The 16,589-nt window shown below is 44.1% G+C and overlaps 2 protein-coding genes across 4 annotated transcripts; one reads left to right on the top strand and one right to left on the bottom strand.

The window, feature by feature from the left end:
• Window positions 1-5,755: 5,755 nt before the first annotated feature.
• On the bottom strand, window positions 5,756-8,312 carry LOC118508840 (multivesicular body subunit 12B-like). 3 transcript variants are annotated; one of them, XM_036048589.1, is made up of 6 exons: window positions 8,132-8,272; window positions 7,833-7,990; window positions 6,953-7,509; window positions 6,698-6,836; window positions 6,459-6,629; window positions 5,756-6,389 (listed from the first exon to the last, which is right to left on the bottom strand). In XM_036048589.1, the coding sequence occupies exons 3-6, from the start codon at window positions 7,411-7,413 to the stop codon at window positions 6,270-6,272; spliced, it is 891 nt and encodes a 296-aa protein (XP_035904482.1). In that variant the 5' UTR covers window positions 7,414-7,509; window positions 7,833-7,990; window positions 8,132-8,272; the 3' UTR covers window positions 5,756-6,269. The 3 variants fall into 3 exon arrangements, with proteins under 3 accessions (XP_035904482.1, XP_035904481.1, XP_035904483.1); XM_036048588.1 differs by lacking the exon at window positions 7,833-7,990 and having other exon boundaries at window positions 8,132-8,312; XM_036048590.1 differs by lacking the exon at window positions 7,833-7,990 and having other exon boundaries at window positions 6,707-6,836; window positions 8,132-8,279.
• Window positions 8,313-8,597: 285 nt separating this feature from the next.
• On the top strand, window positions 8,598-13,854 carry LOC118513480. Its single transcript, XM_036059278.1, has 4 exons — window positions 8,598-8,791; window positions 8,850-10,257; window positions 10,332-10,868; window positions 10,961-13,854. Exons 1-4 carry the CDS (start codon window positions 8,732-8,734, stop codon window positions 13,690-13,692), a joined length of 4,737 nt encoding a protein of 1,578 aa, XP_035915171.1. The 5' UTR covers window positions 8,598-8,731; the 3' UTR covers window positions 13,693-13,854.
• Window positions 13,855-16,589: the final 2,735 nt, after the last annotated feature.

Below are 16,589 nucleotides of genomic sequence, written 5' to 3'. Positions count from 1 at the left end.
CCCCTCCCCCCCTGACAAAATTTGTTAGGCACTGTAGGATTTACGCCTAAATGTATGCAATCCGCTGTACACGTTGCGAAAGCTTCACAGTGTGTTTTCAGTGTGGTCAAAAATGGTTGCATAAAGTCGAATGAAATATTACTTATTATTCGATTAAACTCCCCTCCCTCTATCCTGGCCATTTATATTGGCTTACAGAAGCCATTTAATAATTTTTGGTCACGCTAGGAGTGACCAATCAGGCTTACAACATACACGGTGTTCCCGGACTGTCACGGAACATTGGATCGATGGATACTTGTTAACGGGCATAGATATTCAGGAAAGGAGGTAAAATAGGAATAATAATATTTCAAATTACTTCTTACAATGTATATTTTCATGATCTGCTCGCTGTCCAGTAACAGTATTGAGGAACAGTGCACATTGTTTATATCAAACGAGTTATGACCATACAAAAATCCCATTGTGCAATAAAAATGACAGACCACAGTGCCGCACACAAAAGATTCTAGGGGGGGCCTTCTCGAGTCTTTTACCCAAAAATAATATCGTGGCCGTGGTGCCAATACGTCAACAAATTCGTCCTTTTAAAGCCTAGGCTACATGATGCGAGATGCCAAAAAGATTTCGGCTAAAAGGGGGGGGGGGGGTAATAATACCCCCCCCCCACTTTTAATAATAAAAGGGGGGGTTCTAATAGATGTAGAAGGTGTCAAAGTAATAAAAATAGTGAACCTAAGAGCAGGATGATTTGGAATCGCCGGGCGACGGTTAGCCTTAAGGGTTGTGGCGAAGGTGTTGATGCATCCGCTGGCGACGGTGCTTGACCGTGAGCAGTTCAGAAAGCTTCTGGACTTCAGGAGCAGTAATTTAGTCTTGATCAAGCCTCTACCTCACTTAATTTATTGATCAGATTGAAGGAAGCTTGATATGCACATGTAAAGTAGCGCTAACGCTACCAGGATAGTTCACGCTCAGCTGGGCTTAACGCACATATTCAACACCTTCTCTGGTTTGCGGAATATATGTTTGTTTTCTCTGATTATTTTCATAAGCTAAACTGCCAACTGATGTCATTGATAGATCATAAGATAACTAGTCAGAAGACTGAGTACATTGGATGGATGGACTGCTGAGTATTGTTCCTCAGCAGCCTGGTACTGCACATAAATGTGGGCAAATCTAATACTGCACATAATCTGACCAGGGGGAAGTGGAAGTGAACCAAACCAGAGCTTTTGTGGTTTTGTGATTTTGACAGTTTAATTAACGACACGTTAGCTGAAATGTTAAAAAAAAAAACCAATACAAAATGTCAATCACAACCGGTTGCTACAGAGTGCCGTCCAATGCCGTCCGTTTTTGCATGCCGTGAGTAAAATCTTGCCTGAAATAAAAAAAATAATAATAAAAATCATTATAAAGTAAAGTTAAAAAAATAGAAATAAAATAGTTTAATTTCTATTTTATTTTTATTTTTTTGCATGGCACTTGTGTTTATCAAAAAATATATTCTTAGCCCAAACAACGGAGAGGGAAGAGGAATCAAGAAGACGAGAGCGGAAACGGGATTCAGAGATACCAAAATCAAATAGGTGATAAGAACCGTTAAAGGTCGCGAGCGCTCATAGGAAAGGGTCATTCTGACTATGGCCGGACAGCGGAGGTCTGGAGGGAATATACAGGACAGGAAATATCAAGGATAAAAGCGCAGAAGCATCAAGTTCATTCGAGATGAGACAGGGGATAAAATAGGAACGAATATGGGAGTATCGCATTCTAATCGATTCAAGACCAAGCAGTCGACCACATAGAACAAACCACCCTCTCAACCCATTTGAGACATTTCAGAGGACAGACGCATAATAAATCCAAGCGTTTTATTAGCTTTATTGAGCGTGGTCGTGATTCGTTAAAGACAGTTTATCGTCAAACCAGAGATCCTTAGTGGTAGTAACTCTACAACAATTTGGTTCCGCAAAAGGAATAGTCCCACAGTATTTTGGAAGTCCAACGACCAAACGACATAACATAACACTTATCGGGGCAAAGGGCAAGCCCGTTGGAACAACACCAGGAATAGAAGGAAATAAGGAAGTATTGAAGATTCAAACAATCGACGCACTAGGGCACAGGCATATAAAAGTTCAAACCATCGGCATGGAGGAGACAGCCGTCTGGAGGTAGAACACTCCCTTGAGGTACGCCAGACGTAGCTTTAAAGGGCAGAGAGTACTCCACTCTTGTTCTATAATTTCTACCGTAAAGATACGATTTCAGCCAAGAAAGTAGTGGATCTGCAATGCCAAGTTTAGATAACATCATGGTCAACAATACAGTATAAAGATACTGTCGACGAAGGCTGCCCTGACGTAATGCCCGGAAGCCATATTGCAGTAGAGAAGTAGAGAATTTAGTAGAAGTAGAGAGTATATACAGTAGAGATAAGAGACAAAAGACTAGTGCACGTGGATCGATTTGGCATAAATCCATGTTGATGTATGGATTGGATTACATTCAATACCCGAGACAAGACAGAGGAATGAACAAAGGACTGGAACATTTTTCAAAGGAGCACATACTAGCGAGTGGGAGTCCTTGGAGTGCTCCTTGATTATAAGTTGAGCTTCCACGACACAAGCTGGAGCATATTGTCACTAAGGGGAATCAACATATTGGCCTGATCCAACTTGGATGGTCTGCATTAAAATGCTGTACTGCTCGTTCGCTGGTGCGTTCCGTAATGGCATATGCTGCTGTGGTATGATGGCCATCAGTTGCTCGCTCCTTGGCACGCCTTGAGTCCGTCGCGCGGAAATTGTTCCGCTTTGCACTGTGATCCTTGATTACGCCGGACGCTGCGCACCGCTTGGTGTTGACACATACACGCAGACTGTTTGTCGCAGGACTACCTGGCAATCGGATCGAATCACCGGTGCTCCTTTCTCGGCTTTGTATATATCTCCCGCCGACTTTGGCTCTTCTAAGCCGCTTATTTTAATACCGTGTGTGATCGTTTCAAACCTGACACGTTCCAAAATTTCATCGTGCGTTCTGTGCGCCCTGTTACATGTGAATTTATGAAATCCGAGCTTAAGTTTCTGTTATTTGTAATTTGAAAGTTTGCTTCACGGGGGCCACCACTCGCGGATCGATGAACTAAAATAAAAATATATAACTACGAAATAGTCACATTGGTATTTAAAATTTTAACAAGACCAAACACGTTAACCGCCATGCCAATCACCGGTGTCAGTGGATAGATTCGTCGATGAATAGATTAGATAAATTAACCTTATTACTATTTGACACTGGAAACAAAATACTAACCACCCATTGGTTATGATGTTTTCTATACGTATTCTGTTCGACTGGCTCAAGTGATAGGAGTTGAAGTTAGGACGGTCGTGACGTGAATGGAAAGTCTAGGAAAATTGCAAGAACTTAATGTGCGCTTGTTCCATTTGTATTAATATTGCAACGGGAGCACGTGGTTTCAAGACCATCATTCAGTTTCGTCCGCATAGCATATAGACAGACTTTTCAGCCCATAAAATACAATATCCAACATTTGTTTTTCATGTTAAATACGTAGAATAACTGTTGTTTCCTTTGAAGGGAACTGCTACAACAAAAGACACCTGAAAAAACCTTTTAACGGTCTGACAACTCGGAGAACGCCCTCGGAGTTGTAGAGTTCTTTATTTTTACTTAATATATTGGCGGTGGTGGCCATATGCTTAGTGGGCCGACGCCTAGCGACACTCTATACGGATATAGACGGAAGTTGTACGCTCTTCTTCTACCTACCAACCGAACTCGCTGAACCAATCGGGAACTTAAAGGAATCGCCGATCACTGACGCTTAGCGCTTATTATCTGTACCAAACATACTCAGCCCAAAAGTAACGATCAAATCGAACACAAACCTTCATTTACGTTCGATTGATGTTTATTTGAATGTGTTGTGCCAATTTCAGTCTTGGCAAAATTTTGGCAGCGACCGAAGTCGTTTGCTCTACGTTAGTGTAAAACCGTTCAAACAATCAAGCACCCAGCAGCGTCAGAAGTCGGTGACAAATGTTGAGCCGGTTGAAAAATCGAACAGGTGGAGAAATGCCCCAAGTTCTAGTAAATACTTAAACGGTCGTGAAAGAGCATGCAAATTTCGTACGAAACCAAGATATTTTGCCCGATTGTGTCCTTATGTGGGTTTGAGATAAAACAATAATGTGACGATGTCACTGAGTATATTCTGTTGTTTTTGTTATTTTATTTACTAGATAACCGACGAACCAGACGTTTTACCATTGCCAAAGTTCGGATGGACAATGGACATGCTGTAACATTCGCGTTCATAAACAGATGGATTAAGTATTGAAAGCTTTAAAGTAATAATAACTTAAATAATAATTTCCAATAATCCATCAAGGAAGAATACAAACAAATTAATGGTATTAATTTGAGTATAAAAACGTTTTACGTGAATTCAACCGGTCAGTCGTTCAGGATGTGTTGTTGCTACGGGAACAACAATGGACGCAAAACGTCCCCGTTGGTGAACCGGCCACGCGAAGGTATGGCCGATTCGGAAAGAAGTCGCGCACCTTCCTTCGGGCGTTGAATCAACGGATGCAACGTATCCTGATGAGATGAAAGATCTGGCCGAAAACAAAGAATTGACAACTATAGAACCGTTATCAAAACTAACGCCCATGTTAGACGAAAATGGCGGAATGCGTTTCAGGAGTAGGTTGGAATATACACAAAACCTCCCAAGGGCAGCTAGAGTGCCGGTAATACTACCGAAGCACCACCACATAGCACATTTGATTATCCAATGGTACCATGAAATGTACAACCATCAATCGGATAAGATAGTTCCGGCAGCCTTGCAACAAAGGTATTTCATTCCAGGACTTAATGTGGCATTTAGATACGTAAAGGCAAGATGCCAGTATTGCAAGAACGCCCGGGCGAAACCAGTACCACCTATAATGGCTCCCTTACCTGCCTGCCGAACAGACGCATACGTTTTCCCCTTCACGCACACAGGAGTCGATTATTTCGGGCCTTTCGTGGTAACTGTAAAACGCTCAGTCGAAAAACGATGGGGCGTCATTTTCACGTGCATGACAACCCGAGCGAGCCATATTGAATTGGCTGAAAAACTGGACACAATTCGTAACCGGCGAAACGAACACTTCGTAAGAGTTTCAGGGTTCTTTTCAGGCACGAGATCCGAAATAATCCTTCCCTCCGGAGAACGGATTCGACGGTGTCTACCACTTCGTCGGAAGCTAGGAGAGAAGCCAGTGTCCAGGCGTTGGTCAGCGGAAGATTCGACCTCGTCCTCCCTACGGAATTCAGGCCGGTGCTCTAGTAGTACCAACTGCACCGTCGGAGGAATTGGAAGAATCGCGACCGCCCCTCCCATCAGGTCCACTTTTGGAAGATCGCCCGGTAATCCGGGAATGAAGCCACTTGTCTGACCTGCGCGAGGTACGTTGCATCCGTTGATTCAACGCCCGAAGGAAGGTGCGCGACTTCTTTTCCGAATCGGCCATACCTTCGTGTGGCCGGTTCACCAACGGGGACGTTTTGCGTCCACTGTTGTTCCCGTAGCAACAACAGGATGGGAGGCATTGTTGCGGCTTTGAACCCAGATCTAGTATAATATAGAGCCCGATGTATCATTGATAAAATTATTTGTCAGACCCAATCTTAGTGATCAGATTATGAAACAACAATATTTCTTCTCAATCTTTTAGCCATACAGTTTTATTTTCATCGTCATTGTAAAACACTAACGCAGTGATGTCAAACTCGGTTTGGTTCGCGGATGGCGTGGAAAACATTGTATCGGATTTTTTTCCTATATGTCCTACACTGATGTGAATAAAATTTTAAATTCATGATTCATTTGTCTGATTTAAAAGAGACAAAGCTTTCGCTATTTCTTGGCGGGTTACGTGTGGACCACGAGTGGCAAGTTCGACATGCCTGCTCTAACGGAAGCTTATCGGAAAATAGTATAATATACACATTTAAAATTAATTGTTATCAAACGTATGCATTTGGGCAAGGAAGTTGATATTGTCTCTACAGATTCGTCCATTATGTATGCTGGAGTATATTCGAGCATTCACTATTTCTTTAGCATTTCGAAACAGTAGTAAATCATCGCGTAGCTTAGAAAGCTCGCTCGCGCTCAGGTTGAACGTTGCGAATATGAGCTTACAAACGTAGCAATGCGATTCATCGTCTTATTGGAAGAACGGATTTGTCAATTGAACGTTTTGGGATTTGGTTGTGCACAGTACTTGTCTCTCTAAGTGAAAATCATATTCTAGCTGTGTGTCTGTCAGCTTGTAAACGGGTGGGATCTGAAACGATATCCAAGCATTATTAGAAATTGATCGGCGATTAGCCTACCCTGGTGGGGACTAGCTTACTTCGGTGGCGTAATGTTTTAAAGCGGGATTGAGCATAAACGGAACACCTTCCACGTCGGTGTGAATGTTCAGTGTACCAGTCGAATACATGGGAGACTTAGGGGCTACAGGCTTTGGTGAAAGCTGATATGACGACAGCAGTTGTTCGTACTCGTGGTCCTGCGGTTGTGGCTGCAGTGTGCAAACGATCAAACACAATGAAACACAATGCACCAGGAATGGAAATAAAAATTACGTACATTACTCACGCTCGACTGTATCTTCAAATTTTCGATAGTTTTCTCAAGGTCAGTTATGCTCTGCCGCGTCGGCACACTTGGCGATGGACGATGGGGCACAGGTGATAGTTTGAAGCACACTAGAATGCCATTTATATCTCTACAAAAAAAAAAACACACACACACACACACACACACACACACAAGAAAAGCATGGTTTAAATGACGCTGTAAATAAAGATGACTAGAAAACGAAGCCTCCCAATTTCTACATACCCGGCCAATGTAAAACCCTCCGGGGCCTGACGAAGCCTGGAGCACAGAATGATATCCGTAACGGCTTGTTTGGCGGACCCCTTTTTAGCCAACCGATAGACCAGTTGCTTTTTGCGCCATGCCTTTTGCTCAGTGTCCGCCGTTCTCATCAACTGCGAGAACCCTTCGGGAGTAATTTCCTTCTCGTTTATTATCTTCAACGTCTCCACTATGTAGCCCGGCAGTCCTTCCGACTTGGATAGACACAGATACCTGGTCGTCCGTTTGCCGATCAACATTTTCTCGCGCCACAAGTCTGCATCTTGATCCTGATCGTAAGTCTTGTTGATGGGCAGAAAGTGTTTGGGGCATTTTTCAAACTCTTCAACCAGCTGTAACGATGTTATCGGTCGATTGTCAGGCAATGCGCCGATAACGGTGCTCAGGATGTTTTTTTGCTGTTGCGTGCTGGATTTTAACATCGTCGGCTCGGGTACGCTCGGCTGATGCGGAGGGTGTGTGTGTGGGTATGTGTTGTATTATAATACCATGTATATCACCATATAAAAAAAAAATGTCTGAAATGAAAGAAAACAGATTTTGGGATAAAGTTGTTCGCAAAATGATGCCTATTTTGTGATAAATAATTTCTATCGCTAAAAATGACCTAGTCTTTTCCACGAGTCAATGTAGAACCATTTACATTGAACCGATTTCGTTGATTTGGAATGAGCAGTGGTTGAGCTTCTGGAGATTCTTTTATTTATGTTGCGTTGCCACATTTATATTAATAATATCAGATAGCCAAAACAAATTAATCTTTCCCTGAAGAACAAACCCTACACCATCTCACCATAGACATACACATGTATGCTTATGATTTCGGCACACAAACACATACTCATATAGAACATGACAATACATCCATTTTTGTTCGAACATTCCTTGTGTACGCGATGTCTGGCACTAGTTTTGGTTTGGTTGCCAGACGAATGTTGCAATTTTAAACGCCAGAAGCTCTTCCAACGCAATTCTTTGTTCCAATTTCACACACAATGCCTAGATTAGCGAAAGAATAGACAAATTTCATAGATCCGGTGATGATTCAGGTCAGCGTGCTAGCTTTCAGAACAACAATTAACACTTTCATGTGATAGTTTGTTTTTCTTAATTGCAGATTGATAACTAACGAACACCTACCGTGCGTGCGAGTTCAGTAGTTAAACTAGGTTATTGACGTATTTTTGCTTAAAATTTTCAGTCTGTTTCATTGGAACTTCCAAAATACTGTGTTCCGTAAACATAAATAAATCACAGTAGAGGCTTGACTGAGCGCGTCACAAAAGAAAAAAACACGAGACAACAAGAATGAAATATTGAACTAAATGGACCGAGAGGTTGTATCATGCAGCTCAGTTGACAACTGGGGTGCACACATTCAAGCACGCACAGATGTGTCCGTTTTCTTCTTCTTGATTTTTTTCAATTAATGTGCAATACTTTAAACTGCTACCAATACCGAATAGAATAAAGAAATCAATTTCAACATAAATTTCAATATTTCCACGAATTTGCGGTTTTATGCGTCTGTTGATGGCATCCATTCCGATACGCACGTGTAGTCGCGTTGTAATCTTGTTTGACATTTTGTCGAAAGAGCGCCAAACAAACGCAGCAACACTGTGACAGCTTCGTTCGACGAGGCTCAAGTAAATAACATTGCAATCCAGAAAAGCGGCTACAAATTAAGAAGACTTAATATTGTGAGGTGTTGGTTTGGTGCCACTTCCGACGGTCATAATGTCGGAAGACTTTGATATATATGCGGACCTCGACCACATCGAGAAGGAGGCTCGACAGGTGCGTTCGCTAACCTTATCCCTATGTCCTCGCTATTAAAACTACCTTTATTCTCTAGGAGAGTCTTGAGCTTCTGACTCTACGACAACATATAAAAGAACTCGAAGAAAGAGTGCAAGCGGCAGAACAAGAGAAAACAGACATCGTTAGGAAGAATAAAATATTGCTTGAAAATGTGTCATCGCTGCTTCTGACTGCCAAAGCTGAGATCCAACGGAAGGATGCAACGATTAGTGAGTTAAGAAAACAGTGCGATGATGCCGTGTTTCGGCGAAAATTTCATACTGCCAAAAGTGCTCACTGTGAAACGAGGTTCACTCAAACACCGCCAACACTCTCCGTTGAATGCTGCGAGCGTTTGCAAAGCGAATGTATTATTGATGACGGTAGAGACTCGAGCCGCAACCGGGATCGTGAGCATGATCGGGTGCGCACAAGCAAAGCTGTTCCCGAACGGGATCGGAGCCACGGTCGAGATAGAACGAGCGATAGAGAAAAAGAGCGACACCGGGACCAGGATCGATATCGCGACCGTGATCAGGACAGAAATCGTCATCGTGATCGTGACCGATGCCACGATGGTGACAGAGAGCGTGATCGCGAAAGGTACCGTGAGCGGCATCGCAAAAGCCTCTATGACCGTCACCACAGTCCCAAGGAACGGCGTAGCAGCGAGCGAAGTCGTTTTAAAGAAACGCATAGCGAGCGAAGCCGTGAGACTAAAGAGCTAAGTCCCCACGAAGGTCGTACGCGGGATAAGGAACGAAGATCTTGTGAGAAGCCCGCGTCTTACCGTCATGGACGAATTGAAGATGACGATCGCTATAGGAGCAATCCTAGACTTTCTGATGTTAAACAAGGTTGTCTGGATATTGACCGCCGAACACCAGAATTTCATGATGGTATAAAGCATGACAAGCTGACAAATGCAGGTTTAAATCATGCAGCTGAACATATGCAAGGGAAAAGCACAGATATCAAACTGCAAGAGATTGCTTCGAACGAAGTGGAGCAACCGAGCACATCAAAAGCACCATTTCGCCGGATCTCTACCGATCACAACAAATCAACGTTAACAGTGGATACTAACAGTAAGGCAAGTGACATTCAAGTATCGGATGATTGTAGGAAGCAACCTAGTGAAGGCGCTAATTCAACTGCTAATACCAATAAGCTCGATAAAACGAAAGTTAAGCACAACAAATCATCGAAAAGAAAATCAAAATTTGAACCTGCCGACGATGTGCAGAGCGGTGCTGGTAAGGAAGAGCAACGAAATGAGCTTTGCCAGCTTAAACCAACAACAAACGAGCAAAATACAACAACACTAACCTGTGAACGCAAAGTGGATAGGTCGAAATCTTCCCAGGATGACACAATTCCTAAGCACTGTATGGATAAGGGTCATCAGCCACAAGAATCGACATCTTCGACAGCAAACAAACACGCAGAGCCAACCGCTCTTAGTAAGTGTAATTATTCGCTTGCAGAAGGTGTTGCACATTAAACAATACACACAATAACGTATCGAAATCTACAGTTTCAGCTACAGATACATTAGTTGGAAGCAAAACTGATCGGCGAAGTTCAGCAAAGGAGAGTGACGACCTTGTTCTAAAATCTACGAGCTTGGATAAAGCTAGTAGCTCCAGTGCAGAGGCTAGTGCTGAAGATGTATGTAGCACGCTAGTCGATCTGAAACGCGACAAAGGTGAAGCGAGGAGTAGCAAGGATATTCATTTAAATGCTGAAACCAATCACGGTCAAGATGACAATATCAACGCGTTGGATGACAGGAAAGCCAAGCACAACAAATCATCGAGAAGAAAATCAAAATTTGAACCTGCCGACGATGTGCAGAGCAGCGGTGCTGGTAAGGAAGAGCAACAAAATGAGCTTTGCCAACGTAAACCAACAACAAACGAGCAAAATCCAACAAAGGTGCACAGTTCAGAAACTTCACAGCATGCCACGATTCCAAAAAAAGCTACGAATGAGGCTCATGGAATCCACCTGAATCAACCACAAACATCACCATTCTCGACAGTAATCAAGCAAGCAGACCCAACAACCCTTAGTAAGTAATAATGGATTGTTCGTAGAAGGTTGCAAATAGTCAATTGAATTATACAGATGTTAATTCCTCGATATTCACGATTTCATTTACAGATGCATTAGCTGGAAGCAAAACTGATCGGCGTAGTTCAGGTAAGGAGAGTGACGACCATGTTCTAAAATCTATGAGCTTCGATGCAAGCCGTATTAGTCCTGGTGCAGGGGTTGGTGGTGCTGGCAATGCAAGCAGCATTCTTGCCGCAAATAATGCACCAAAACCGGCATTTTCGGTAGCAACCAAAAAAGGAGATCCGGCACATGAAGCAATCGTTCGTAATGAAATACGCCGTAAGGATAATCTACAGACGGACGGTGTGTTACTACCATCAGTTTCTAATGAAACATCCCGTGCGAACAGTACGTCAATGATAAAAGATAATGATGGTGCTGCGGCTACAGACTCCAAGCTGCAGCAGCCATCATCAATTTCTGAAGCAACTTCGTTAAGTGAAAGCAGTTCGCATTGCCTGAACTTGTGCGATAAACGTTCTAACAGCTATTCTGCCGTACGGGCGAGCAGCGGGAAACAATCACCGAAATCTTTGAAAATGTCAATTCAAACCTACTTTATGAGTTTTAATGAGCGGGTCGACATGGATGAAACGAGCTCCTGTGCGGCATTGAACGAATCGGTAGAATTGAGCGTAGCTGCCGAGGTTGAAATTGAAACCAGTAAACCGAAAGAGAGTACGGGCGAGGCGAGCAAGAAACCTAAAGTATCCACTGCAGAGGCCGTCCGTGAAAGATTGGAAAGGAAGAGGGTCTGTACCAATGTACAAAAAGCAGCACTGCCCAGCGTATTACCGATGGTTAGCATTTATCCCAAGAGAAAATTGTCTATCGATAGCGTGGCAAGCGTAGCGGACAAGAGGCAAAAGTTAGAAACTGCAGCACTGGCGGTTGAGACTAAGCCATCCTGCGAGACATCTCCTAAACTTTCATCAACGTACTTTTCACCAATTACTTTGTCGATAACTTCTGCCCTTGACAGTATTCCGAGTAAGTTAAAGTCCCCGGACGTTAAACACAGTGTTTGGGATAGTACGCTCATGACACCGATGGTAGTAGTACACTCGCCGGCCAAGCCATCGCAGGACACAAGCAGCCAACATGTGCCGAATTATTACTCCTCCGGTCCTTCGGACTCATCGATACAAACTATTATGGAATCACTGTTTCTAACGCCCATTAAGAATGAAGCGCCGGACAGCGTATCACCCCCGAGCATGGCGGCTGTGCGGAACAGCGATGATGGGAACCCCCCACAAAGCTTAACAGCAACAAATAACGGACTGGGTGAAATAAGCTCAACTCCGCTAAGCAGTAAACCATTGGCACGTTTTTGTCCCGATGATGATCATACCACTTATCGTGTTTTGCACAAGGTAACTGCAAGGCAAGCAGACGAAACGAACAGCACGATAGCAAGATTAGAAGGGAAAGGGTCCAATGATCCAGCAAGCGCAGGACCACGAGGGAACGTACCGAAATCAGCTGGGACACGAAAACCGGCGCTTCAGAAATCCTCCAAGCATGCACAATTAAGGTCAGACAAACATTCAGAGCACAGGGTCAGAGCCGCAAGTCATTCAGATCTGAAGAAACCGTTGCAAAGTCTAGGGAAAAGGCTACATACTTCACCGAGAAACCGATGTGCTAGAAGCCAGCGTAATGAGAATAACAACTACCACCCATCAACCGTTATGCGAACGGATAAGACGCCGAACGTTGTACCAAATAGTGTTTGTGATAAAAAATCTGAAAATGATACCGTTCCCGTACAGCAGCAGCCAAACGATGCTTCTAGCTCCGCAAGCATTTCAAAAATGTTGGCAGCGACCGAAGTCGTTAACTCTGCGTTAGTGTATAATCATCATCAGCCCAACGAAAAGGTAAAACCGTTCAAACAATCAAGCACCCAGCAGCGTCAGAAGTCGGTGACAAATGTTGAGCCAGTTGAAAAATCGAACAGGTGGAGAAATGCCCCAAGTTCTGGTAAATGCTTAACGGAAGAGCTGCCGAGCGTTTCCGCGCCATCAGCAAGCAATTCCACCACGGTAATTCCTAGCAAAACTTCAGACGAAATCAGGCCTACGCAAAACCCAGCCACCACACGTAAACGGTCTCGAAAGCAGATGAACGCGGATGATGAGAAACGGCATGGTCCAACTAAAAATCAATCGGTTGAATCATATTCGAAACAAATGAAAGGTGGTAAAAAAGTATTGTGTGATAATGAAAATACGCAACCGGTGGCTATACGCAATTGTGAAGAACCGATACCGCAAAAAACTGATCCACCGCGTTTGGCACCAACATCGAAGTTAGCACCGGTCATTGACGAACAGAATGTGGAGAGGCTAAATCCGCAACCCTTATCGGCCCAACCAGTGGAGCGCAACTGTGCAGAGTCCGTACCGTGTTCCTCGAGAAGCATCGAAGAACCGCCAAAAGCTGACCTCCAGCGTATGGTAGACACGTCGATCGTAGTACCGTGCAATAGAGAAAATAATATGGAAAGGCTTAGTCCGCAAACTAATGCGGAACAGTTACCAGCGACAGCGAATACCGCCCCTGCAGCGGATGCTCAAGTTCGGGGCAAAGGTGAAGTAACTTCGACATGCGTAGTAAGCAATGTTACCCTTAATCTGTCCCTGGCCGATAACACGTCAAACATTCACAGCAACGTTCGGAAAAGTGCAGCTCCTCCGGTGCAACATTTACGAGAAATGCGAATAGTGAAGGAAAGCCCATCGTTGATGCGAATTTTTATAGTGCGCAAATAACATTTGTTTATATTACGAATGGAATTTAACCGTCGCAAAATAGGCGACCAAATGCAAACTTTACGTTTTTTCGGAGTTTTGTTTCGTTTTGGTTACATACTCGTTAAAAGTGCGGCAAAAATAAAACATATACCACGTTAATTTGTGTTTCAAAATAACAAACGAACGGAGGTGTGATTCAAATTGATGACAACAGTACAACGAATATTCGCCATTTGGTCCAATCATGCGACGGGCTTATTATGATTCATGATGGATCTTTTGTTGAGACTGTCTAACTAACATGCTAAAACTGGGTCTAGTAGGCAGCCAGGAGAAAACCAATTGAAGCAAACGCTGATTCTCGGATGTCGGTTGGTATCTATGGAAGTAGGGTAACTGTACCAGTGTTCGGCACGCACTAATCTGAAGCTGATCAGAAAAAAATACAAATACAATTATTTAACTTCATAATTTTGATTGAAGGTGGTATTATTTTAGTTGTAAAGTAACTATCAAAGATTGTTTCAGCATGCATGATTTATCGATTGAAATCAGTTTTGTGGAAAAATTAGCAAAAATGGAACCACATTGGTTTTGCTCCTATTTTCGGCAGAATGCTCTTAATTTTGGGCAGGCTGGCTGTGTTCCTAATTTTGGCACCGCAAATACACGATTTAAAACACTCGAAAAGGTGTAATTAGTTAAAGAAAACTATTATAAACAATCTTCTACTCTTACTTACTTATTTACTTGTCGGGCGCTACAACCGCTTTGCGGTCTTGGCCTGCTGCAACAACCCTCGAAACATTACTCCATCTCAATTTGGGCCTACCACGCCTCCTCTGTCCGTGTGGACGGCCTAAAAGGACTTTACGGGCTGGGTCGTCCGGTGTCATTCTCATGACGTGACCAGCCCACCGGAGCCTGGCGAGTCTAATGCGCTGCATTATAGTGAGATCATCGTACAGCTCGTAGAGCTCGTCATTATAGCGGCTCCTCCATTGGCCTTTCACACATACGGGGCCAAAAATCCTTCTGAGGATCTTCCTCTCCAACGCGGCTAAGAGGGCTTCTATTAATGTTCTGTACAGTCCCAGCTTCGTCCGTCGCGACAGGTATTTAGAGTGGAGAAGTTTCCTCAGGCTGCAGTATGATCGGTCGGCAGCCAGCACCCTTGCGCGTAACTCAACATCAATGTTGTTGTCGATGCTGACTTTTGACCCCAGATAGGTGAAGTTTTGGACGACTTTGAAGGTGCGGTCACCTATCTGCGTAAATCAGTGTTTGTTAGCAGGGCCGCTGGTGGTGCTACCATCATTTTGCTTTTCGCCTCGTTGATCTCCAACCCGAGGTTCTGTGCCGCACGCTCGATCCTTTGATAAGCTTCTGCTACATAGGAGAGCCTCAAACCAATGATGTCTATGTCATCAGCGAATGCCAGGATCTGGATTGACTTATAGAATCGGAAGTTTCCACCTCCGAGTCGCGGATGGCTCTCTCTAGCGCTAGATTGAAGAGGAGACAGGCAAGCCCATCTCCCTGGCGCAGGCCCTTGGTGGTAGCAAAGGGCCCTGAGAGTTTTCCATCCACCCTCACCTGGAATGTGATGTTGGCCATTGTCATTCTTACAAACCTGATAAGCTTGGCCGGGATTCCAAAAGAGCTCATTGCGTCGTACAGTTTTACCCTGGCTATGCTGTCATATGCGGCTTTAAAATCAATGAAGAGATGGTGGGAGTAGATGCTGCTGCTCCGCCATCTTCTCCAAGATTTGCCGCATCGTGAAGATCTGGTCAGTGGTTGATTTTCCGTTTCGGAATGCTCTCTGATAGTTTCCGACTATCTCTTCAACGAATGGGACAAGTCGATCTTGTAAGATAAGGGAGAAAATCTTGTAGGCGGTATTCAACACCGTAATACGCCTGTTATTGCTGCACTCTAGCCTATCTCCCTTGTTGTAAATGGGTTAGATGATTTCAAGATTCCAATCACAAGGCATCGATTCGCTATCCCATACCTCAGTAATAATTTGATTGAATTTCCTGTTCGAGTGCTGCACCATCGTTTTTGATCAGTTCGGCTACTATTCCGTCGGTGCCTGGTGCCTTGTTGTTCTTGAGCCGACGGATGGCCATTCGTGTTTCTTCAATGCTAGGTGGCGGTAGCATGATATCATCTGCCAGTGGAGCCTCTAGCTGTTCGTTGAACTGATCATTTAGCAATTCATCAAAGTACTGAGCCCATCGCGAGAGGACCTCTGGCTGGTAACTGACCAGATCCCCATCCTTATTCCGACAGCAGGTCACCTTTGGTCTAAAGTTATTTCGGCGACCTGCTATCTCCTGGTAAAACTTTCTTCCCGGTCCGTAACGCACTCTGCTTTCTTGAAGTTCCCGCACCCGCTGCTCTTCCCAAAGCAGCGTTTTTTGGTGCGGTGAACTCTTTTCTCTTCTCTCCTGAGCCGTGAGTATTCCTCTGCGCATGCCCGCGTTCTATGCCGCTGCTGCATTACTCGGTATGCGCAGTTTTTACGTTCGGTCACTTGTCTACATTCTTCTTCGAACCAGCCAGAGCTGGTGTGTGGTATTGGCACAGTTTATTATTTTTGTTTTTAGAGCGTTCCACCGTTCGCTCGTAGTTTCATATTCGTTTTCTGGTAGTAGAGTCTCTTCTAAAGCGGATTTGAATGCCTGTTGGACGTGACTGTCCTTTAGGGAGTCCGTGTTGAGCCGAGCCTGCGTGTTAGCTTCGCCCCCATTGACGCGGGGACGGGCGATTCTGCAACGAATCACTTAGCCAACCAAATAGTGATCGGATTCGATGTTGGCCCCAGGATACGTTCTGACGTTCAACAAGCTCGACTGTCTTCGGCGGGTAATCAACACGTGGTCTATCTGATTGGAAGTGGCTCCATC

Source organism: Anopheles stephensi, chromosome 3 (genome assembly GCF_013141755.1).
Source record: "Anopheles stephensi strain Indian chromosome 3, UCI_ANSTEP_V1.0, whole genome shotgun sequence".
Lineage (NCBI taxonomy): Eukaryota > Metazoa > Arthropoda > Insecta > Diptera > Culicidae > Anopheles > Anopheles stephensi.
The sequence above is the reverse complement of the archived record's forward strand: the minus strand, read 5'-3'. Positions and strand labels throughout refer to the sequence as shown.

Excerpts from the sequence above, each read along its gene's own strand:
- LOC118508840 (XM_036048588.1), bottom strand. The coding sequence starts at position 7,413 with ATGTTAAAATCCAGCACGCAACAGCAAAAAAACATCCTGAGCACCGTT. Across the intron at positions 6,837-6,952 it reads GAGGGTTTTACATTGGCCGG|AGATATAAATGGCATTCTAG; the intron begins GTATGTAGAAAT and ends TTTTTTTTGTAG. Across the intron at positions 6,390-6,458 it reads TAAAACATTACGCCACCGAA|ATCCCACCCGTTTACAAGCT; the intron begins GTAAGCTAGTCC and ends ATATCGTTTCAG.
- LOC118513480 (XM_036059278.1), top strand. The coding sequence starts at position 8,732 with ATGTCGGAAGACTTTGATATATATGCGGACCTCGACCACATCGAGAAG. Across the intron at positions 8,792-8,849 it reads TCGAGAAGGAGGCTCGACAG|GAGAGTCTTGAGCTTCTGAC; the intron begins GTGCGTTCGCTA and ends TTTATTCTCTAG. Across the intron at positions 10,869-10,960 it reads AGCAGACCCAACAACCCTTA|ATGCATTAGCTGGAAGCAAA; the intron begins GTAAGTAATAAT and ends TTTCATTTACAG.